A 24,398-nucleotide genomic window follows, 5' to 3' on the forward strand; every position below is an offset into this window, starting at 1 on the left:
CGGAGACATAGCATGCTTATTGGCCGATAGCCGGATGAGATGCGCTTCTTGCTACGGGGTGCCGCCACTTGCCCGCGCCGCACTCCTCAGTCTGCTAACTTTACACGGTAGCCGCACTCGCCCATGCGAATCACAGCGGGAGAGCGATCGCGTTTCATGACGCACGCTGACGTAACTTCTTACCCCCGTGCCATCCCTCCCTGTCTAGCTTCCAGTGCGCTCGTCGGCATAAGAAATGAGAGAAAGCGCCGAGAGCGTGCGCCAAACCCCCGTAACTCCGCTGATTTTGACGGATTCGAGAAATTTTTGCGGCAATCGATTCGGGAGGCAGTAAACTCTGATACTAAGGTCATTAGATCATTACTTGGAGAAGTGGTTCATCACCCCTTTAACATGTAATCAAATTGCAGTCACGGTGTTAACATGAGCACATGCAGCACTGATTTTGCTCTTGACCTGTTTGTGACATGTGTATGCAATTGACCTTCCACAACTTTCTCTTTTTCGACAAAAGAAGCGTTGGCAAACCATTTTATTCTGTACAGACTTAGCGAGATTGATCTCCAAGATCTTCTATTAAGTCTTCATCGATTTCTGGCCACTTTTCAGTGATGACATCAAAAATATCATCTTTTACATCACCCTGAATGACAATTTCATCATCTCCAGTCACTGACGAACCACAGGAGAACTTGTGGGAAAAGAATTTTGACGCGTCTTTGAGGTCAATGTCAAAGGTACTCAATCCGGTCACCACAGTCACAAACTTCTTCTTTCCTCTGTAAAACAGAAATGAAAGAAAAAAAATGTCAAACATTAAAAACAATGAAGCATTTAGGATGATTGAGACTATGGTTGTGTGACTATTGGAAACTGCGAACAAATAGAAATTGAAAGGACTGACTATTCAAACCTGCTGAAAAGTAATTTCTTTATAATACATATAAAGGATAACGCGACTTATTGAAGTCCAGAGGAAGTCAGAATGATGGATGTGTTGACTGCTTTGAATTATACATAGCTTGCATTGACTGTCACCATGGCCGCCATCTTTGTGGACAAACTGGTTGAGACGCAGGGTGAACTCTTGCTCGAATGCACCGAGCAAGAAACAGTGACACCAGATTAGTTCCGGTTCCCCCTCCAATCCTTTATGTTCCCCCTTGGCGCAGCTGGCGAACAGAAGAAAGCAGGGAGCACACAAGAACGCACGCTGAAATGACACTCTAATGAGATAAAAATGTTGTGGTGACGGCCATGTTTGTGAACAAGCGCAGAGAACCTGTCTGTGACGTCACGTGCAAGCCATGTATTATTCTACAGTTTATCTGCGGTTGTTTCACCGGGGTATAATTCCTTAACAAATGTACAAGGCACATAACTTTGGTTTGATAATTTCCATTCATTCAATAATAATTTCTTGCTTTGAAGTATAGTCTATATGTGAATATGTCCCGAGTTATTACTTGACCAGGCTCATCATGTCTGCACCTAGTAATTACAATGTACGGTACTGCAGTGTTGCACTTTTCTTCAGAGCACACCTTATGTACACCCCGTAACACGTTTTAGCAGTGTCTGCATGTTGCTCCAGGTAATTTATAGCAGTCATTTCTTTCAAGCTCCTCCATTATTTGTACATTTAATTGTGACTGGTATCATGTGTATGTGCGTCGATGTATATAGGAAAGATTTTTTATACTATCAAACAAACTGTGCATGCTTCGTACTTAAGAGATACGAATATATCTTGTATTCAAATATCTACATCTAAATATACTTCGATTCGATTAGAAAGAGTCACTATTCACGCACCTCTAATTAGGAGTACCCAGTTTAATGACTGTAGAGTAACACTGATTGTTTGAAGTAGGTGAGTTGTAAAGAAACAAAGGAGATGCAATAGAAATTATCAACAAGCATGACAATATAGTCACTGAGTGGTGTGCTGGACGTCAAATGCACATTTTTATACGCCATGATTGCACAAGTCACTTCGTCAAATTGAGCGAAGGAACATGGCTATGTGGTTGCCAGGTTCTTCACCATCAAAATGTTCTATTATCAAATGTAGCAGGAACACATCGAGCCATGGCTAGCTTGCAGAGCTCTTGTCAACTAACTGACCAAACGTGTGTCATGAAGTGAAACATCGTTACATCCTTCTATGGGCCTTTTCACGACACTGAAACTATGGCAGGCGCATGCGGGAGCCTCGTGCATTTACTCTTTGCAGATTGTTTTGGTCAAAAAAGCAGGTGCATTCCACAGTGCAGTTTTAATACAGTGGCGACTACGAAGTTTCTCGAAAACCCATGCACATAAGTACTGCATCTGTATTCGAACTGAGGCATATATATGGAGCTTACGATCGAACTTTGTCAATTCAACAAAATGAGTGGTATCATATGGTTTGTGATGAGCAGGTATTACTGCAGTGATTTCGCACTTTGGTGTGACCCGCGAAAACGAGTTAACATACCGTGACGCTCTTGACAGGCAAATTCGTTTGTCTTTTTCCACCCTCTTTTTGGCTTTCACCATTCCCTTGCCACCACGCTTTTGCCGTTTCTTCTCTTCATCGCCACCAGCTCCAGTCTGTGGTGCATCGCTGAGGTTAAGTCGCCGCTCAAATTCCTCGGGAAGGTTCTTTTGAAGCCACTCTTTGCACTTTTGCGAGTCTGGATAGTACTCGCAATATTCAAGCGGCATAGAGCACTCCCCGCAGTAGATCACCTCGATGGGGTACGAAACGCCGGGCAACGGTCCAGTTGGTAGAGCTTGCGTGCTTCCTTCAGACATTTCGCTGTGATCACCGTTCACGGCGCTTATCTAAAAACACATGGACGGCGTTGATTCACCTCGTGTGTGCGGTGCAATTCGCATAAGCTCACCTTACGAGCATCCGCAGCAAAAATACGCGGATGCCGGTCTTTTGCACTCGGCACGGCAAAACTTTGGCCTACCGATACAAACGCCACGTGATGCCGGAAGCAACTGACGACCACCAACAAGCTCAGTTCGCGTATTCGCCGCTATGGCGTCGTATTGCTGGCCGAAGTTAAAAATAGAAGCGTGGGTAGAACAAAGTGATATTTTTGGAGAACTTCAGAATGGATTTCGAATCGACAGGCGGTTAGACGATAATCTGTTTGTTAGAAAACAGGCCCTTATACGTAGCTTATGTAGATATCACCGGGGCGTATGACAACGTTAATCAGGAAATTTTGTGGGATATATTGGAAGAAGTGGGCATAGGGGACGACTGTATACAGCTTTTGAGGGAAATATACCGAGAAAATACAGTTTGTATAGAATGGGAAGGAATAAGTAGCAAGGACAGCGTTGAAGCAAGGGGCTGAGGCAGGGATGTCCTTTGTCCTCGCTGTTATTCATGCTGTACATGGCAAAATTGGATTTAATTTGTCGCACAAACAGGTCGGCACGATGGTTGAGCAGAAGCTTCCAGGTCTATTTTATGCTGATGATATTGTCTTATTTGCGGACAGTCAAAGATATATGCGGAAGGGAATGTGAAGCTCTAGGAATAGGATTTAGTGCAACAAAATGTGGATTGATGGTATTCAATGATCACGAAGACCATGCGGTCATAATACAGGGCCAAAAAATACCGAGGGTAAGCGAGTACAAGTACCTCGGAGTATGGGTAAATGAGGGGGATAGATATATGGAGGTACAAGAGAAAGCATCGGTAGCAAAGGCAAAGAGGAATGCTGCAATTATGAAGCACAGAGCTTTATGGGGATACAATAGGTACGAGGTGCTTCCAGGGCTGTGGAAGGGTGTGATGGTCCCGGGGCTTACATTTGGGAACTCAGTGGTGTGCATGAAGTCAGAGGTACAATCAGGAATGGATGTAAATCAAAGGACGGTGGGCCGCCTCGCGTTGGGCGCTCACGGGAAGATGACAAATGAGGCTTTAAAGGGTGATATGGGATGGACAGGCTTTGAAGTGAGGGAAGCTCAGAACAAAATGAGATTCGAAGAGAGGCTGAGGAAAATGAAGAAGAGTAGATGGGCAGAGAACGTTTTCAGGTATTTGTATAGAAAAAGCGTTGACACGCAGTGGAAAAAAAGAACTAAGAGGCTCACCAGTAAATATATGGCTATAAGTACGGGCGATATGGCAACAAGGAGCATTAAGCGGAAGGTCAGAGAGGCGGAGAGGACTTATTGGATGACAGCGATGGAAAAGAAGCCGGCTCTGAGTAACTACCGAAAGGGAAAAAACGAAATAAGGAGGGAAAGGTTTTATGATAATTCAAGGGGAAGCGCTTTACTGTTTGAAGCAAGGTCGGGCTGCCTTAGAACGCGTAGTTATAAAGCGAGATTCAGTAACGAAGAAGAACAATGTACATGCTGCGGGGGAACTAAGGAAACGATGGAACATGTACTGATTGAATGTGGCGATATTCACCCAGGTATACTTGTGGACACGAGTCTACAGGAAGCCTTGGGTTTTAGAGACAACAATGGAAAGCTGAACACGTCCGCGATAGAAATAAGTAAGAGACGGTTAGAGTATTGGTGGCAGAAAAGTAGAGACAATGTACAAAAATAAATAATGGGGTAAAAAAATAAGGTCATTCTGCCTTAAGAGGCAGAGAGATAGACCGTGAATTTATAATTTTTTGGGTGTAATAACATAGATTTAATCAATGTAGATAAGGTATTAGGCCAGCATGAAACAAGGAAGTTTTTTCTTTTTTCTTCGAGCATGGTGGCAGACATGTCACCGCCCCGTTATAAAGGGGACGCTCATAGCATCCATCCATCCATCCAAGTTTTTAGGCTGCAGTTTGGTCAAAATGGGTCAAAACCAGTAGGTCGTGGTCAAAATAAACACATAAACGCAAAATAAACGTTTGTCAAAACTGCAACAAAATTTTGGGTCACATAAGAAAATCCTAAAATACCGGCTCTAGTAATGGTACAGATCACGCGTACAGGAGCCTCTGCGCAAAATTTCACATTTGAAATAGCGTTGAAAAATCAACGGCGTGGAAAAATTTTGGGAGCGGCGGCTGATACATACGTCGTTGATACAACCCACTACAACCATACCACCTGAACGTTGCATACCACTAAGTGCACACATAAATGCTGCTAACAGGAAAATGATGCCTTTACCAACCCTGCAGCCTTGCCTAGTAAGTTCAGCCAAAGCAGTTTTCCACAGCATCAGTCCACAAAACACTCACGACTTGGCTGACTTGGCCTTTCGACCACTTGGGGTTCTTTAACGTGCACCTAAATCAAGTACATGGGCCTCTAGCATTTCGCCTTCATTAGAATTGGCTGCCGCGGCAAGGTCGAACCCGTGACCTTCGGGTCAGCAGCCGAGCACCGTAATCATGGTAGCTTGCGTTATTGGGATTGATTCGAGGGTTTGTTCATATTTAAGCATATGTACTACCTGCAGGTAGTACATACGCTTAAAATCAAACCAATCAAATATTCTAGTGAGTGTAATGTGAAAGTATTTAATAAATTTCACGTCTGAATTGACATAAATATGATAGTTGCACAAAGTCTGTCTGATTCAAGAAATCAGGCCTACATGTATAATATCATCCACAATTGGACATCCGAATAAGTTATGGTACAGCTGAACTAGTGGTACGTACAGCTTGTAAATGATACCTTGAATTATCTGAGGCAGCATAGCAACGACATTACTGATGCATATTTTACCAGATGTACAGTCATGGACAAATGAAACACAAATGAGAAATGACAAAGCGGAACAGTGTCTGCAAGCAGCGGTACGTCGAAAGCAGTCTTGCATCGATAATTACGTGGCGGCAAAATATTTTTTGGACCTCACACTAAGCATGCAAGGTGAACTCGTGCAGACATTAAGCATACCGATGTGAAAACAAAAAGGAAAGAATGGGTTTTGGTTCGCCCTAACTTCTTCGTGTTTTAATTGTTCATGACTCCACATGCAGTACTGCATTTGAACATGAGAGGTGCGTTACTATGTACAGCACCACACATTGTTTTGAAAAGATACAAACATATTGAAGACACTGGTCGAACAGTAGTCAAGACTCCTGTGAACATGCAAACCAAATATTATAGCACTGCACACAGCAGGGAATTTGCAATTTTGTTTCGAAGACAGCCAGAAATCGCTCGCTCTCGTCTTGGCAAAATACATAGTCAGAAGGAATAACCATATACTAAGGGAAGGAAATGGCCATTGGCTTAGTTCATGACCGCGGAAACGTCCTCAGTAATACTTCTATTGCTTATTTTTAGTTTAATAAATAAAAAATGTGTCGTTCTCTCTTCAAGAACACTAAAAAAAGTATCTTGTATTGTATTTGCACTTCCGGTTTCAACTGATGGTCGTCTGTTTAATTCCATGTTTTCTTCTTTCATGCGAGGCGACACTAGAGATACTGTGCTCTCGTTACTTCAAACACGACATCCCCAAGTCGGTCACTTCTCATACTGAGCCTACTACAGCAGTACTTACTGATTGCACATCGCCATTTCCAAAACTAGTGGTACATTTGCCAGAGCTCGCTTGCTCTCTCCTACGTGCCTTGGCAGACATCACTTGGTGTTTAGCCAGTTCTTCTTCAAAATGAGCCATCTCTTAGCTACTAGCCATCTTTCAGACTGGTGCAGAACAAAGCTGGTGTATGCCAGGTTTTCATGGAGCCAGGCTGCTAGCACAACAGTTGCACTTCTCGTGCTGTGCAGGCAGCACGGCCGCAACGAGGTGGCAGTCTGAAATGCTCAGGGCCATGACGTGTGCTGACGTAGCTTCCTGCCCCCTTGTCATCCCTTACAGTGTAGCAGCTTCCAGCGTGTTTGTTGGGATGAAAGAAGAGAAAAAGTGCTCGGAGCCTGCAATGAACCCTCAACTTCGCTTGCACTTGACATAATATAAAAATTTTTGTGGCAAAAGATTTACGGGGCAAACTCCTAGAGTGTGGCAATTCGACGATTATTGAAAAGGCATTTCAAGGTCCCTCTAAGGAGCTTCTGCCCCTGCAAAACAGGTGCAGCTATCCTACTGAAGAGCCATTCGGAACAGTCCTCATATCTATGGTTTCTCTCTCCCTAAGGACTTCAGTCAGTGTATCCTGTATATGCACACAAAAAAGATGAATATTTGACAACTTCGAACAGCGATATCTCTAATCGAATAGCACGAACTTTTCATGTATATATACATATAACCCAAATATAAGAAAACAAAGGAATTGATCATTTGCCATTCCACTGAGGTCTATGTGCCCAGGTGATGCAAGTTTTAACGTATATATAAACAAACAGCAGAATGACAGATTTTCATTGGTCTGGTTGGTATGGTGATGACACACAGCACCACAACATTATCAAATAAAGTTGCAACATTGCATAAATTTTAACTCCAGATATGTGGCATTCATAAATAGCATCGATGTGTCCTGTGGAAGGTCATGAGTTTAAAATAGGGGCGTGCGAATATTCGAAATTTCGAATATTTTTCGAATAGTGTTTGCTATTCGATTCGCACTGGAATTTTACTATTCGAACATTTCGAACTTCCCAAAAACAAATATACAGTCAAAGTCCGATTGAAAGTGACCCCTTCAGATTTTCAATATGCTTCACCTCATCACACCCCGGATATTGCGGCAAAGCTGCCTTTCAAACTCCGTTACGGTCGAACTTAGCCAAAAGACAACGTCCGATTAGAAGTGGTCCCTAGATTTTCAATATGCTTCACCTCATCACACCTCGGTATTGCGGTAAAGCTGCCTTTCAAGCTCCGTTACGGTCGAATTTAGCCGACAGACAACTTCCGATTAGAAGTGGTCCCTAGATTTTCAATATGCTTCACTTCATCACACCCCGGTATTGCGGTAAAGCTGCCTTTCAAGCTCCGTTACGGTCGAATTTAGCCAAGAGACAACTTCCGGTTGGAAGTGGTCCGTAGAGTTTCAATATGCTTTACCTCATCACACCCCGGTATTGCGGTAAAGCTACCTTTCAAGCTCCGTTACAGTCGAATTTTTGAGAGAACTTCCGGTTGAAAGTGGTCCCTAGATTTTTCAAAATGCTTCACCTCATCACACCTCAGTATTGCGGCAAAGCTGCCTTTCAAGCTCCTTTACGGTCTAACTTAGCCAAGACAGTCAACTTCCGATTGGAAGTGGTCTCTAGATTTTCAATATGCTTCACCTCATCACACCCCGGTACTGCAGCAAAGCTACCTTTCAAGCTCCGCTACGGTCGCAAATGTATTAACTCAAGAAAACGTTGGTTCCAACATGGAGATGAAAGATGTGGCAGAGGTGGGGGCTCAATTAATGCTGTTTTGGACCTGCAATTTGGGCAGGAAGTCCGAAAAATCGGAAGCCGAAGCTTTTTAGCATCCAAAGTTTCAGATGTTCTTATATATCGACGTCTACGAGGCAGATTTGGAACTCCGGACTTGAAGGGAGCACACCGCCACATCAGTTGGGCTTCCACAGAAGTTGAAAGAGGAGGAAAGGCTGAGGAATTGGCATCTTCGCCTATCACGTGTAAACACTTTGGTTGCACCAAATCATGCACATAAATACAATTTGGCCTCTACATTGCCTCATTCTTGATAAGACAACTATGGAACACCACCCCGCCAGTGCTTCATCAACCTAGTGAAAAGAAACACTTTCATGTTGCTATCTCATAAGAATATGCTTAGGAATCCTGTCTAACTTTTTTTTCTGCAATTTCACTTTGAAGTATTCGAAAAATATTCTAGAATTATTCGAGAAATATTAGAAAAATATTCGATTCGCACTCACACTTCAATATTCGAATTCGCTTCGCACCCAAAATTTTGCTATTCGCACAGCTCTAGTTTAAAAGTTTGTTTCAATGATTCACTGGTTCAGCCAGAAAAGTCTGGCTCCCCAAGCAACACAGTTTACTCTACAACGTATGTACTCCACAATGCAACGTCCTTTGCAGCCACTGTAGCACTACGAAACTTATCACACTTCTCCTTTGGTTTCATGTTAGAACCCGCACAATGAATAATGTTAACTGTTAAAGAACCTATTCAAATTTGCAAGTAGTGCCTCTGTTTCAAGGCTTACAATTGAGTTGTTTGAAAGTTTTGAATATCTGCAAACCTTTGCTGATCATTTGTACCTTTAAAGGTGCTCCAGAAAATTGCAGCCAGATCCAATCCTCCTGTGCTCTCTTCTAGCTCCATCTTTAACTTCTTTGGCACTATTTCAACAATACGCAGATCAACTCACATAAGGGCTAGAGATCAAATGATACATACACCATTTTTTAGGAGAGTGTCTGCCATGGAGGTTGTCCTTTCTAGCAAGGTGTAAAAAGGTGCCAACTTGCATAGTGAATTTTTATTTTTGAAATAAAAAGGGTTACAGCTTCACAGCCATTAACTTAAATACCACTCCTGTGTGAACAGTACAAGTAAGCGTAATCAGACAAGATATCAATTATAGGATGCCAAAACTGACTCATAAGCAGCTTTTTTGCTTTATCACATACAAACAAACTTAACCTCAAACAGAAACAAGCTCCTGATTTACATTTATACAGGAAACTATGACACATTTAATAAAACAATTATAACAGTAAAAATACTCAAGAAATTTACACCCAAGCCTCATCATTCAATATTACATTATTATGGTCCTTACACTCAGGTAGCAACATCAGCAGGAACAAACCTTCCATATGCCAGTTCTGTTGGCTTACATACTTCAAGTAAACAGTATCTCACGACATCAGGCGTGCATATACAAGAGTACTTATTCGAGCATAATGAATCTTTGGATGTTTCTATGCATCGCATCACAGTACAAAAATATATTACAAATGATACAAAGCACTGCACATCACCACAATCTGAAAGACCAAGACAGGTGCCCTAAACTATGGCACTCGCCAAAAATAACAAGGCTTGCATTTTTTACAAAAGAGAAATGCTGCTTGTTATTATACTATATAATATTTTGCATAGTCTAAGATTCTTCTAGTTCCAACGATGGCATAGTAAGTATTGCAAGGCCCATAATGTAGGGCAGGCACATTTTTAAAAGTACATGGATGGGTGGGCATAAGCACCTGTGGTGCAATAAGTTTGCTGCCACAGCCTCACAGTGTTCAATGCAGTGAAGATAAAAACGATGGAAGTATCAAAATGGCACAACATAATCGGTAAACTGCAACAGAATCTGTCGACATTGATGCTATCAGGCCAGTGGTTGCTGGTCTGCAGCACGTGTCCATTTGATTAAGGTCTCTGGAGAACGATACAAGAATATCAGCTTGGCAAACAGGTCTTCTTCAAGGCTTAATTCACGGCTTTCCCGCACAAGGTAGATGTCAAGGCAAAGCTGAAGCACACGATCCACATTTGGCATGTCGTCAAACATGATGGTGAATGAGCTGCCAGCCATGAAACCACGGATCAAACGGGAAACGACGAGCACGAAGGTGGTGTATAGCCCCGCAATTCTGCAATGTTACAATTAAAAGGTTATTACAAATCAAAGCAGTAAAGTACACTCAATACAAATGCAACGCACTTTTGTGCGTCTTGAAGATTCTTTAATGGAGACAACAAACCTACAAAATACTAAGGTTCACATAACCTTAGTAACAAATGTGGGTCATAAGCAATGGCAGGGTGCCATAGTCACTACAAAACGAGGATAAATTCAAAGCTCATTTCTTAACTAACAAGCAAAGTGCAGACACAGCACTTTCAACTTTTTTCACTATTCCATTAAATAATGCACAATTCTTTGGGGACCATGGCAGTGTATGTCATTCGCAATAGCATGCTCACCCCCCTATAAATTATCCCATAATACAGCCCAATTTTTAAATGTGAAGCATGTCTTAATGAACCAAAGGCACTTTGACTGTATCCACCTATAATAGATAAAACAAACCTACATGGTGCTCGTGTAGCACCATGGTGCTCTGGTGGTCCTTTCGTTAACATGGTATATACCAAAATTAGCATGGTATGACAGAAGTGTATGGTGACATTGAATGATAGGTTATGAAATGAATATCATGACAGGCATGTCATGTATTTCATGACATTCCCGTCATCTGTATCGTGACATGAACGGCACAAATAACATGATGTACATCATGAAGCCATTGTGATCGTTTCAATTAACATGGTATATACCAGAATGTGCATATATGAATGACAACCATGCTGTGAATGGCATTAAATGACAAGATGTCATTGCAGCCACGCATTGAAGGGGTACTGATATGAATATTTTCAGTTGTTTTTTTGCGTCAAATGAAAGGTCGAGCCCTCAAGAGCCTAGAAAAGGTAGTGCTAAGCGCGAGTGCGCCCTGAAAGAGTAATTACGGTATGTTTTTAAAAGCTAGTTTCGGTTCCTACTGTACCCTGACGTCACAACACGGTATGAGCTTCTCGTCACGTGCTCGTACAATATATAGTGACGTTTCCACGGCCGCTCTGCACCGTGCCTCCGTTGGTGACGCACAAGTGGCCATTTTGGAAGTTTTGATGACGCACAAGCGGCCCATCTTGGAAGTATTGGTACCTAACGTCATCACAACTAGCCAGACTGCTGCATGAAGTCACCAGAATTTGTACTGTACCCTGACGTCAAGCTAGTGTTGATGTCAGTAGGTGCACCATGGAAAAATTGACTTTAATATCAACTTAAAATATCATATCAGCATTTGCTGAGCTTCACACTTGCTCAGAGCCGTCTGCATACAGGAGATTTGTATGGCAGAGTAAACTCGCTTTCGAAAAAAGGTGTCAGCACCCCTTTAAGAAGTGATATCTCAATATGCATGGCATGACAAAGATGTTTACATGCACCGACTAAAACCAACACTGGTTGGCCAAATTTTGGCAAATGTTTAATAGTGCATAGTGTTCATGAACTGTTGACTAGCAGTGGCTAATGTTGGCAAAGTGCTGGCTAGTGCTTCCCAATTTTGGCTAGTGGTGGCAAATTGTTGGCTGGTGTGTGCTAATTTTGGCTAATAGTGCCATACTGGTGGCACCACATTAATGGCGCTAATGTTGGCCAACTGTCACCCAGTGGCATGGTGGCCAGTGCGTGCTGATGTAGGCTGGTGTTGACCACCACTGGCTGAAGTTGATTAAGTGGAGGCTTGTGTTGGCTAATGCTGGCTCATTTCGACTGAATTACAGCTATAGTGTGTTGGTTAGTGCATGCTAATATTGGCAATCGGTTGCTAATCTTGGCTAGCACTGGCAAAGTGGCTAGAGCTGTCTCACGTAAGCTTGTTTCCTCATGCTGGCTTGTGATAGCTGCATATTCGCTAACATTGGCTAGTACGTGCTAATTTTCACAGGTAGTGGCTACTGCTGGCTTGTGCTAGCTAATGTTGGCTAGAACTGGCTAATGTAGGTTAACTGTTGGCTAGGCTTGCCTAATGTTCGTTACAGTTGCACAGTATTGGCTATCCACTGACAAGAATGTAACAAATATTAAACATAGACCACTATAAATCTTCCACTCATAGTCTAGTGATGCCCAACACAGCAGGAACATGCCAACGAATGCTGCTTACAATATGCATGTCAGAGCATTGTAGCATGCATCTCTCAATGTTAAAGTGGACGTCTGCACTTGAACATGAGTGCTGATGTTACTTCAGATAATATTGAAGTCGACGTGCCTCGTAAGCTCATGTCATGCACACAACTGTTTAGTTTGCACAATGACGTCTATTGGCCTCATAACACCTGCCTCAAAACCAAACAACGTGGCATAGGCAGCTGCTCGCTGACTGCTTTGCATAACATTGCTCCCACAGTGCATGGGATTTGCTAGAAATTTTATACTTCAATACTAAATTTACTATAAGCAGGAACTATTTGAAAGATGCCAGTTGTGGGCATAGTAGATTACAGTGAAAGCTGAAATCCATCACAGCTACATACTTTGCTCATAATGACACTTCTGGTGCACACTTCAGCACAGATGTCAGTATTAACAAGCACTGTGTGACAGGATCATGCAAAGTACTGCAGAGTGCCTTGTGCATTCTTTCAGGGTGACAGCTGCAACTTTAATGCTTGAATTTTTATCCTCTTGCTTAGACTAAGTGCACTTCCTAGTCTTCTGTAAAGGGAAGTTCAGAGCAAAAAAGCAAATTGTGCGGACAAGGATACAAGAGAGTATGCATGCCTTACTTCTGCAATGAATCCTCACCAACCAGCTCCACTTTGTCATCTGAAACTCATAGCAAGTGCTGGAGCAGTAAATGATAGGCATTATGTGAACAGGTGGAAAGATCGCAGTACGACTTAGAGACCAAACATGGTTTAAATGAAAAAAGTGGACAAGCAGAGAATCTGAGATCAAACTGTAAAGAATGGTGGTGTTCTTTTTCTTTTAACGCTCTAAATGATACTGGTCATGTTCACTATCACTGACATTACCAGAAAGAAAGAGCCCATCACTGGCATAGCTGTTAAACTCAGCCATGCTATCAAAACACCCGTAGAATGCATTAGAGGTGGAAATACTAGCCACAGGCAAGGATGCACTTCTGATGCTACTTCAGGAGGGCTGTCCCTCTTTGTAGCCAATGTGCCATACACAATGAGGATGCTTACCAGCAATTACGTCATTACTGCAAGGCAGCTATAAAAGGCCCAAATATGAAACCACAATTCAGGTTTTTGCAAGTTTTCTGGAGCCTTCTGTTACTTAAAAGGTGGAATGTAAAATAAACTGTTTAGGAAGGTAGAAAGGTTTTGAAAATAACTTCTCTGTAGCCATGTAAATGCCAGAAATAGCAGCTAAGAATTTATAACACACTTCAGCAGTAAAGGCTTACCCATATCCAGTCAGCTGTGAGAGGGCTTGAGGGAAGACTTTGTCATTGAAGACAACTAGGCTTAAGTCAGTGCATGAGCCTTGATCATCACGCAGGAATGGATATGGATATGAATCTGTACAGTGCTCTTGTACTTCCCACCATTCACTGCGAGCACTCAAGTTGTTGAAGGCTCCTGTTCGCAGTCGAAGAGTCAAGTTACGGTATGGTCCCATGCCAGGTGTGTCTAGAGCTCGAATCACATCCGATTTGCCCTTGCGTGGTACCAGGAGGAAGCGGGGTAAGATGGGAGGCACCGTAACATTGTTGGGCGTTCCATGAAGCATCTCTGCCAAACTCTGTCGTACTGCCTTGTCGGAAATTTGCACTGTTCGCTCATTGCCGACGACTTTCTCTGCATTAGTGTTATCCACTGATCGAGAGAAGGCCCAGCTGAGGCGAAGGGGCACAGCTGAGCGGTTCAACTCTGCGATAAGGGCCTCCTGGCTCGGGGGGCTCACTGTCCAGATGGCAGTTGAGTTGCCATTCAAGGTCACCACAGCAACATCAGCTGCATCATAATTGGCCAAGAATGCCTGGGCCGCTGCACTGGACTTGTATTCTGCCTGGATTGAAAAACACACCCACCAGATCCATCAGAATGATAGCTTTGAAGATGATTTCGATCTGCTGATATCAACAAAATCATATCAAAGCACATGCCAATTTTTCAGAACAGCTTTTGCAGGTGTACTTATCTAGGAAATGGTGCCCATGCGCGGTACATGGTAGGTACAAGAGAAAAAGGTATGCGAGGGTGAGCCGAGAAGCATGGCGGTTTGATGCACACAGTCCTATGGCGTGCCCAATAAAAGCAGAGGGGAGATAAGAGTGCATTTCCTCCTCTAGAGCTAGCTCAGTTGTGGCGGCGGCACTATCTCTCCATGCGGCTGAGTGCATAGGCACCGCACCCCTATTTTGCATGTAATTTGCAGTACGTGCAAAACCTGGGCAAGCCGAGGTAGCTAGTGGCTTTGTGTGCACTGTCTTCCCATACGTCTAGTGCTGGACGTCATGTTACTCAATGTTTCAGAGGTGTGTTGAAGTGAGAGCAACTGTGGTGCATTTGTTCACTGTTGCCTGCGGTCCGAGTGAGACTTGTTCAATGTTTGCCTATGTGTGAGACACGATGCTTGTTAATTTATTTCAAAGCAAAGGTCTACTACAATACATATGGTTGATAAAACCATGAATCTTACTGAAGTCTTACTGATAAAACCATGAAGTTGACTAGTCAATTGTTATTGCTATTTATACTGCATTTGATCTAAATTGCAGCTTTACCTTTTATTGCAGGCCATGCTTTACTCAATTTGACGTTAGAAATTACACTAATACTTTAGTTTCAACAAAACCTTTGCACGTCTCACACAACATACTTGCAGATATACAGATCAGCCAACATGCCTTTTGTCAGAAACACACCTGGCAATGAGCAGAGCACATATCTTGTGATTATGGCACAGTGCTCATGCTGGAATAAATGATCAAGTATATCCACAGAAACTGGTGCAGGTTTGTATGAGCTGGCAGAAGCCAGTCTTAGCTCGGTCATTTCACAGAATTTACGTGGCCTGGAGTTCACAGTATGACATGCATGTCTTGTATTTGATAGTATGCATGCTGCAAGCACCTGGTTGAAAGTTAAAGACAGCACAATGAGTTTTCAAATACACAGGAGAAAACATGCCGACGTAATTAAAAACCACAAGGACAATTAACTTTCTTGCTAAACTTTGCAAAAAGAACAGTTTGAATATTCTTCAAAAGCTTAAGCCAGTTATAATACTGTAGCTCTCCCATAATCAAACAGTCGTCTTTGCACTGTAGCTTTTTAAACACTCATCTAGGGAGGAATAGCAAATCAGTAAATATGAGCTGGCATGGTTTTAATGCAGACGTGGTTACATAGAAGAAAGAGTGAAGAAGAAGGCGATGCTGCAAAAGAACTGACAACTCGCTATAAAAGCCCTGTAACAAGGGTTGCCAATATTCTTCATTCTCTCAATGCAAGTTTGTGGAAAGTCATTAGAAGGGGAGTGCACTTTACTGACAACTTTCAGGAATCTGATGTGCCAGGCTTTCGCGTCCAAGTTTCTTTTTAGTTACCTTAGATCCTCTGATGCTTCGCTGGATCACATGTTTAGCAGAAATAAAAAAACTGTACATACTACCATTATTCGCCAACGAAAGGCCGATGTGGTTTGCCCACAATGTAGCTGGATTTCTTGCAGGTCTTCATAGACCGTTAATAATGCTGGCATCAGTGGTTCAGCCGATAGATTTAATTAGCACCAAAATCTAGCATATTTGTTGCAACCTGTTGCTTATAATTATGTACGTAACAATTCAGTTCTGCCTTTTGAAGGCTGTCACTTTGTTCAGATTTTGTTTTCACTTTTCATATCACTGAGTGACTGCACATTTGAATATTCAAAGGCACACAACAGCATTTCAAGAAATGGTATTTACTTCACAGGCTGGCTTCAGGTTAAGGGCTGCCTGCACTGACTTAACCACAATCACAAATCACAACAAGTACTGCTGGACATTATATTCAAAAGGCATCGACGTCCACTAAAGGTACATATTGTGTAAGAAAGTTGCACAATGGCAGACAAGTGCCGAGCTGCAGCCCTGGGCACAAAATATATGATAGCAGTTGAGCTGTAAAATTGTCTGCTTCAAGTAGTCTACTAAGAGTGCTTTTGATATCTGCATATACGACACAGTTGGAGCTTTTTTTTTTGTTGTTGCATTCAGCAATCTTTGTAAAATACTCAAAGGCTTAACACAAGGTTCTTAAGCCTGCCACAGACTTTTTTCAATACAAAAAATCCATACACCTTAGTTTAGCAGTGGCATAATGTTGCCATTACTGTACTGCCCATGTTAGATTTACTTGAACAGAGAAATCAATGTGCTTGAGCTTTAACCTACATCAAATTCCAATTGTCAAATGTCAGGGTAGGAAGCTGATGCATTACCTCTTCTTTTACAGTGCTGCATAAAGGATACAGTGACACTGCAGGTAAAGCGCCCTTCATTTTCCTTAATCCAGTGATATGTATTGTCAAACTGGTGCCACCAATATTGCTTTTAAAGGCAAATGCAAACTGTGTCTAACGCTCAAATTTAGAAACATACCTTAACTTGAACTTTATTTGCGACTGCCTCAAGACAGTGCAAATGAGTTTCAGAAATCCTCAACTGAAAATGTGCCCTTGTGGCGAGTTCGCTCCAAGTTGGCTTCATAAGCAAGTCTGGACGCGAGTAGTCTTGAATCGGTCTTAGAAGATGTAGTATGGTAGTGTTCTAGAGATACGCAGCCTGCCACTGGAGATGCAGCCTCATTAAAAGACTAAGAATCAGTGTTTCAGTTTGTTCGCTGAGCCTGTGATGCCCCAATCGGAGACGTGCACATATTGTCGTGTGTGCCGAGGCTACGGTTGTGCGACAGAGGAGACCCAATGGAAGTGAATGACAACGTCTGCAGGATATCAATTCTCGAACGCAGAAACCATGAGCCCTTGGTTTCAAATAAAGGTTTTGTGCTCCTCCTCCTCCTCGAAAGAAATGGTCACGGTGCTACTGGCTTTTTTACCATTTGAATCGAGCAGTGGCAATGGAGGACTGCCGCTGACAGCTATGCTGCAATTGCTGGTCAGCCTGCTGTTTTGCTATGCCAGAAAATTGTTGCTGGTGACTTGGTGAACGTGTCGCAAGCAACAGTTGAGATATAGGCAGTGCTGCACACGTGTCTGTATCCAAGGCTTTCGTCTTTTTTGGCTGCATACCTATGGACTGGCTAGAAGGTAGCATCTATTTGAGGTTGCTGGATTACACCACATTTGATGTTACTCCTTCGCTTTCCATATTCTGAATGGCCAAAAACACAGCATTTTCAAGGGTTCATTGTTAGCTTACTTTTTTTTCTGAAGAAAGGAAGGTGTTGCATTAGAGTAAGTATTATTATCTCACACCCACATGCATCACACTGTGAGCAAGCATAGACTTGACAAAGAAAGGCACTCAGAGCGTCTATGAAAGGCAATGGCTGTATTGGTCAGCTTGAAGTCACAAGCTGTCTTGAGGCAGACTTGACCAAATCAAGTAATGGCTTCAAGTTAAGTAGCATTTCTCAATACAGGGGTAAGTAGTGGATTAAAGAGCTAGTCTATACAAGCTTAGGGTAATGCTTGTTCACATATTTAATTTTAATGTAATTCTGAGTAGAGCTGTGCACGGGCCGTATTTCCGAGCCCGAGCCCAGCCCGGGCCCGCTGACTTTGTCGAAGGCCCGCCCGAGCCCGACGGCAAAGGGCTGCGAGCCCGCCCGGCCCGGCCCGACGTACGAAAACACAATCCCAGGCCCGGCCCGGCCCGACCCGGCCCGGCTTTTGAAGGTTCGCTGCGAAAACAAAACATCGTTTTCCAGTAATTTGGCATTTTATTGAGCATATCAAATATGATCAAACGACACACGATGAACAGCCTCTATTACCCAGATTACAAATTACAAGTAGACGGCCTCATGCCAGCAACAATGGAGTTCGCTCGCCAAAGCCGTCACGTGTATGGGGTATGCCCATGCAAGCGTCAGCTTGCACGAAGGCGATCTACGTCGGATCGCTCGTCGCTGTCGCGTGCATTTTCACTCATATGAGATTTGGCCTTAAACCTAACGTGAACAGTCGCATGGCACCGTCACTAGCTCAGGTGGTGTTACTTCTCTGTTTGTCGGAGTGCAACAGAGGCAGTGCTTTACCTGCTCCCCTTTTGTTTAAAGTAGCGAATGGAAAGCATACCTGCCAAGTTTGGAGAAACGGAATCCGGGAGATTTACTCAACGGTGGGGGGGGTACTGCGATAGCAATTATATGGACATTAGGCAGTTTTAGAATAGCGTACGCAAAGCTTTGCTTTGGCTTTTGGCGCAACTGCACATAGAGGGCCGCAAAAACTAACTTAGCGTACGCTGAAACCGATAACATCGCTTACGCATCGTCTGTTTCACGTGCGAGTAAAAGCGCGCTAGCGCTAGGGACGAATGCGGTTGAAGCAGAGATGAAACGACCCGGCCGTCACCGTCGCGCGAAGGGCACATGCGATAACATCACTCCGCGTGCGAGGCCTGTCGTCGCTTGCTTACCAGTTATTTCGTCGGGCAAGGCACCATAAGGAGCGCCCTTGAGACGGGGACGGTCGCGATCTTGACAGACATCGGTAACGGCTACCCTTTTATTAAGTGCTGGGCTCTCCACTTAAAGCAGTAGCGACACAAAATTTTGAAGGCGAGATAACTTGTGGGATAGATTTTTTAAATTGCGTGTAGCGCATCTGTACGCGACACGTCCCACCTCGCGTCACGACATTAAACAGCGACCTGCATCACGACCTTGCGTTGGCGCCATAATTCTTGCGAGTGCTCTCTCCTAGCGAAAACAGAGCGCACCTTTTTTATGTACTTATGTACGCATCACAGGCAAGACGCGGCTGCAGCGCTATGACACGTTTGCGTTGGCAGCACTGCGGCACAAAGTGCACAGCTACTTCATGCGCAATGAAACTGAGTTCAACGTTTCTACCATCGTTAAAAAAAAAAAGAAGAATAATCCTTTCTACTACGTGGCCAGACAACTTTGCTCATGTGGCCAGACAAAGCACCGAACGCGCGGCAAAACTGGATTTCCGGGAGATTTTCCTATGATCCGTACAACCGGGAGAAACGTTCAAAATCCGGGAGACTTGGCAGGTATGGGAAAGGAAAAGCGGTAAAGGGCGGTCGCGGAAAAGGCGCTGTATGGGTGCTGAAAAACAATTCCCGCTCATTCTCTATATTTCGGGCTTGAGTCGGTCTTTGCGCCGGGCCCGAGGTGAAAATATGTCGGCCCGCCCAAGCCCGGCCCGCGGGCCGGGTCGGGCTCGGGCTTTCGGGCTACCCGGAGCCCGTGCACACCTCTAATTCTGAGTCCTCTTGCATTAACAGCGGTGCTTATAAAGCAGGCATGCATGTGAAATTTCAAAGGGGCAGGCTATTTTCTTCAATGGCTTGAGTAGGTATAAAATACTGCTTAGGTAGCTGAGCATGAGAAATGTTGACTGATGACAAGCAAATGATAAGCATGGCACTGACCTGCAGACGGACCCAGCTATCATAGGGCAGCTGTCGTAGGTTTCCCTGCTGTGCACTGATCTTGAAGATGGGCTCATAGCCACCAAGGCTCAGCTCCACAGTACAATCATGTGGAAGAAGGGTCTGGCCAACAGTGTTACCCAACGAGAAGAGCAGCAGTGGGAACCAGATGACCAAAATGATGGCAAATAGCATGACTCCACCCAAGCCATACTTGGTGAGTGACGAACGTCGTGAGCCCCGAGGAGTTGGGTACTCTTCCTCGGCTCGTCGCTGACACTTGAGCAGGAAAACATTGGCAAATATGTCTTCCATCTTAAGCCAGTTGGTCAGATTCATGCTTGTGTCTGTCCAAATCCAGTCCATGAGTGAACGCAGCTCATATAAGAAAGGGATCAGCATGTAGCTGCAGGGAACAAAGACAGCAATGTTTTAATGGGTGGTCACAACAACATTGGCCACCTCTTTTTAGACAGCAATGCAAGAGTAATACATCACATTAAAAAAGACACTGATATATATCCTGCATCAAGAAAAAGAAAGTAATATATAGAGCAGCCTAAATAAAAAAACAAAACCGTGATGGCTCCATTACGGTACCCCAGAATAGGGGCAGTGTATTCAGCCACTGGAGCACATCATTCATTGTGCTGAAGATGAAAACGTGGAAAGGTCCCTGGATGTAGGCAGCGGTGCTGCAGTCATACGGGCTGTATGAGGTGCATTCTTTGTGTGTTATGGCTGATTGTGGCATGACCAGCGAGGTAAATCTTGCTTGTTAAACATAACATTTTGGCCACTTGGGTTGTGTGATATGCTGTTGTGGACTGGTAGAGTCACAGGCAATGCCTAATCTGTGATGGCAGCATGACTGCTTTGCACTGGGTAGCAAGGTTTATGTGCAGGAAAACAGGGCTGACTGCCTTTTGTATGGTACCAAATGTGAGGACCGCCACTCTGTTCTTTTGCAGAGCTATAGCAGCAGCAACAGAATCTCGAAATTTCCTCCAACTCGCTTTTTGAAGCAGTGAAGATGCTTGATGACATACTCTTAACCTCTATCAGCGAAGAGGAGCTGCACAGTGCAGTCAATGTCCTCATTTTAGTCAAAGCCAAGTTTGGCTCTGCAATAGATGTGAATTGCTTCCATGCTCATGATGGCATCAGCACATACAGCGACATTCCTTGACAAGGCTGCACTTTTATGCTAAAGGTCTCAGTTAAATTATGGTGTTTTACGTTCCAAAACCACAAAAACCAGTCGGAGACCTACGATCATTTCGACCCCCTGGGGTTCTTTAGGAGCACCTATGTCGAAGTGCATGGGCGTTTTTGCATTTTTCCCCCACCAAAATATGCGGCCTCTGTGGCCAGGAATCAAGCATGTGTCCTCATGCTCAGCAGTGCAGCACCTTAGCCACCAAGTCACCATGGAGGATATTCAAAAGTTCTCAATCAGTCAAGGGAAATTTGCTGGAAAATAAAAACTACACTTCAATCTTAGCCACTGTTCTTAGCAAGCTGGTGAAATGTATAGCTGACATTAGCACGCTGAAACCCATGCTTTCATTTTTTAGTGAGTGCCCTATTTATATTTCATGTGCTGTTGGCATTGTTTATTGCATTCCCCTCTTGTGCAGAAATCTTTACATAGGTCAGATGGGAAGGTGCATAAATAATTGCCTGAGAGAACACAGAAACAAAGTGAAAAGTCTGTCAAGTGACAGTTTTTTAGCATTTCACTGCAAAATGCATGCGTGCCACCCACTACTACAAAACACTGTCATTATTGCAAGAAGTAAAGTGGAATCTGTAAGATTAATAATAGAAACCAATTACATCTTCTCTGCCGGCGACCATTCTATAAGCAAGCCGTCACTGTCGTCTGCTAAAGAAATTGAATATTTACACATGCCCTAAAACGTGTTTTCGTTTGCAGTGTATAAGGTATTATCTTCAGGGTTGTCGGATTATATTTAAAATCCCTTTCTATGTGCTATGAATTACAATACCAAAAGCTATGTTATCACTCTCATGTGATTTTGTGTGTGTATATAAGACCGATCCTGGAAATAAAATTTTGTTGTTGAAAGTTACAACTTGTGTCCGTCTGTTGCTTCGTCTTTGTCCTCATTTGTTTCCATACTATGCTACAAGCCAGTCTGCTATCTTAGTGTGTCTCCGACTACCACATAAACCTTACTTTGAAAGCATTTCATGATGTGAATTCAGATTAGTTATGCAAATGCGCTCACTGGGGAGATTTTTCAAAAGAAGATATGTGCCAAACAAGGAATGTCCTTAACTTTTCGCGATCTACAGTATTGCAATTTTTTTTTCTCCTATGACAATGGGAGCTCAGATTGGGTCCTGGATGCAGCGGCTACATTTTTATAAAAACTAGCTGCAAGAAGGTGTACTTAGAGTACCAAGTGATTCAAATCAATCTAAAGTCCTTTACTACAGTGCTCCTTCTTTAGATTTATAGCTGAAGGGCTGCTTGCCAAAAATAAACTTATTTGTAAGCTGGTTTTCTTTCTCTCTCCTTTTAATAATTTCTGCGTATTTATTTATTTATTTAGCAAATTCCTCACAGGCCCCAGAAGGGGCATAGGGTGAGGGGGGCATACAGTTCAATACATAATACATATGCATACGCTCATTCAAAAAAAAAAAAATCCACAAAGTCAAGAAAACTCTAAAATACCATTCTATGCATGAGTCAAGCGCGTGACAGTGCAAACGTAATGGGATTTAGAAGATTATCAAGAAAAATATCAAGGCAAGTTTAAGGGCTTTGCAAGTTCATGTGAAACTGGGAAGAATGATAAATGCACAGATAAAAACACTGGACTATAGAAAAGCAGCCCATCACTTCCTGCAATAACTTGCCTATTCAAGGATGATAGTTCTGATACTCTACAGGTAGGGGGCATTTTGAGATTATTTAAGAGGTTTAATAGTGAAAGGGCCAAATATGGCCAAAGAGCACCATGAAAATGGTGGCGAATCATCAATGGAGACATTCATTGCAAAGTGTAAACGTGACGTGGCTCTAAAAGGCCTAAAACAATTTGTAAGTGGGGCATTTTTTAGCCAAATAAATAGCCTAATGTGAATCATAGCTACTGCTTTCAATTTTGCTATCTGTGAACCAAAAACCAAATATAGAGTGAAAAGACTTCCTTTGTTTTCACACTAAAAGTACAACAGTCCTGGTGCACTGTGACATAGGTAGTGACAAGGAATTGGCAACACTGATATTACTGCTCCTAAAATAATAAGTTAACATTTACTGATATTTAGCCCATGAAATGGCACAATATTGATTTTACTTACGAGCCATTAATTTTGCAAAACTAAGGAAACCACACTGCACGCTACTCACACACAGGTTATACGTAAAATATTTGTTCTGCTAAACCAAATAACACTTAAAGGATAAAGCAAAATACTTCATGATTTGGCCTTAGTTTCATTGGTGGCATTTTGAAAAATAAAGTGGTTTCTTTTTTTTTCTACAATGTTATTGTAACTTCCATTTGGTTGCAAATGTGGTACAAAGCGCATTTATATTGTACACAAAAGTGCTATAATGCTAAACTTGGGCCTAAATTAAAACATTCGCATACTAAGTGTGTGTAAAAAATTTCAGCCTCGTGGGTTTGCCACTTAATTTAAAAGAAAGGGCAAGAATGTGAGCCAATAACAGAATTTTGTGCTACGTTTTTATTTTTCTGTTATACTGCATGTATGAACCATCAAACGACATTACATTTATACCGGTTAGGAGAAAACGTCAGTTTCATTTAGAAAAAAATATTTCATTTGCACTGTGAAAACTATTTGTGTAATAATTTGGCAGAGTTTCAAAGCACAGTTCACGGAGAAGGGCCTGGGATGTAAGAAAAGAGATTTTTCTCCAGCTAACTTAAAAAAAAAAAAAAAACTCTGCTCGTATTCACTCTTGCTGCCATTAAAATTAACTAAAATCAGCCTAACAAAACTACCGCCGTTAGATGGATCACTAGCCAGAACATTAGGTAAATATTACTGTTTCAATGTATGTAGCTATTCTTTCTTGCACTCTGCAAGTTCATCTGAACGTGACATTTTCAGACAATGACACCGCAAGTCCAGTTCTTTCAGAATATCCTAATCAGTGAGGAATTTAACAGTAAGCATTTTCAAGCAGTTTTTCATTTTGATAGAAAACAAGACCTGACATTTAAATAAACTTTGCTGCTTTAATTGAAATCCTTTGTGGAACGTTGAATATCATTTTTTTGATGTGGGTAACACATATGCTGTTCCAAAAAAAACTTCTTGGGCACGCTGGTGCTTAGGTTTACTGT

The 24,398-nt window shown here is 42.8% G+C and overlaps 2 protein-coding genes across 3 annotated transcripts in view; both read right to left on the reverse strand.

Moving 5' to 3' along the window:
* Positions 1 to 523: 523 nt before the first annotated feature.
* Positions 524 to 2,966, reverse strand: LOC119403180 (density-regulated protein homolog). The gene is made up of 2 exons (XM_037670127.2): positions 2,483 to 2,966; positions 524 to 779 (listed from the first exon to the last, which is right to left on the reverse strand). Exons 1-2 carry the CDS (start codon positions 2,800 to 2,802, stop codon positions 548 to 550), a joined length of 552 nt encoding a protein of 183 aa, XP_037526055.1. The 5' UTR covers positions 2,803 to 2,966; the 3' UTR covers positions 524 to 547.
* Positions 2,967 to 9,363: 6,397 nt separating this feature from the next.
* Positions 9,364 to 24,398, reverse strand: part of LOC119403189 (piezo-type mechanosensitive ion channel component) — a 144,442-nt gene continuing 129,407 nt past the window's right edge. For both annotated transcript variants that reach the window (XM_037670152.2, XM_037670137.2), the window contains 3 exons: positions 20,044 to 20,449; positions 13,870 to 14,474; positions 9,364 to 10,506 (listed from right to left, as the gene is read on the reverse strand). In XM_037670152.2, coding sequence (XP_037526080.1) covers positions 10,242 to 10,506; positions 13,870 to 14,474; positions 20,044 to 20,449 — 1,276 coding nt within the window. In that variant the 3' untranslated portion in view covers positions 9,364 to 10,241. The remainder of the gene's footprint in view (positions 10,507 to 13,869; positions 14,475 to 20,043; positions 20,450 to 24,398) is intronic.

The sequence above is a fragment of the Rhipicephalus sanguineus genome, chromosome 1 (genome assembly GCF_013339695.2).
Source record: "Rhipicephalus sanguineus isolate Rsan-2018 chromosome 1, BIME_Rsan_1.4, whole genome shotgun sequence".
Classification (NCBI taxonomy): domain Eukaryota; kingdom Metazoa; phylum Arthropoda; class Arachnida; order Ixodida; family Ixodidae; genus Rhipicephalus; species Rhipicephalus sanguineus.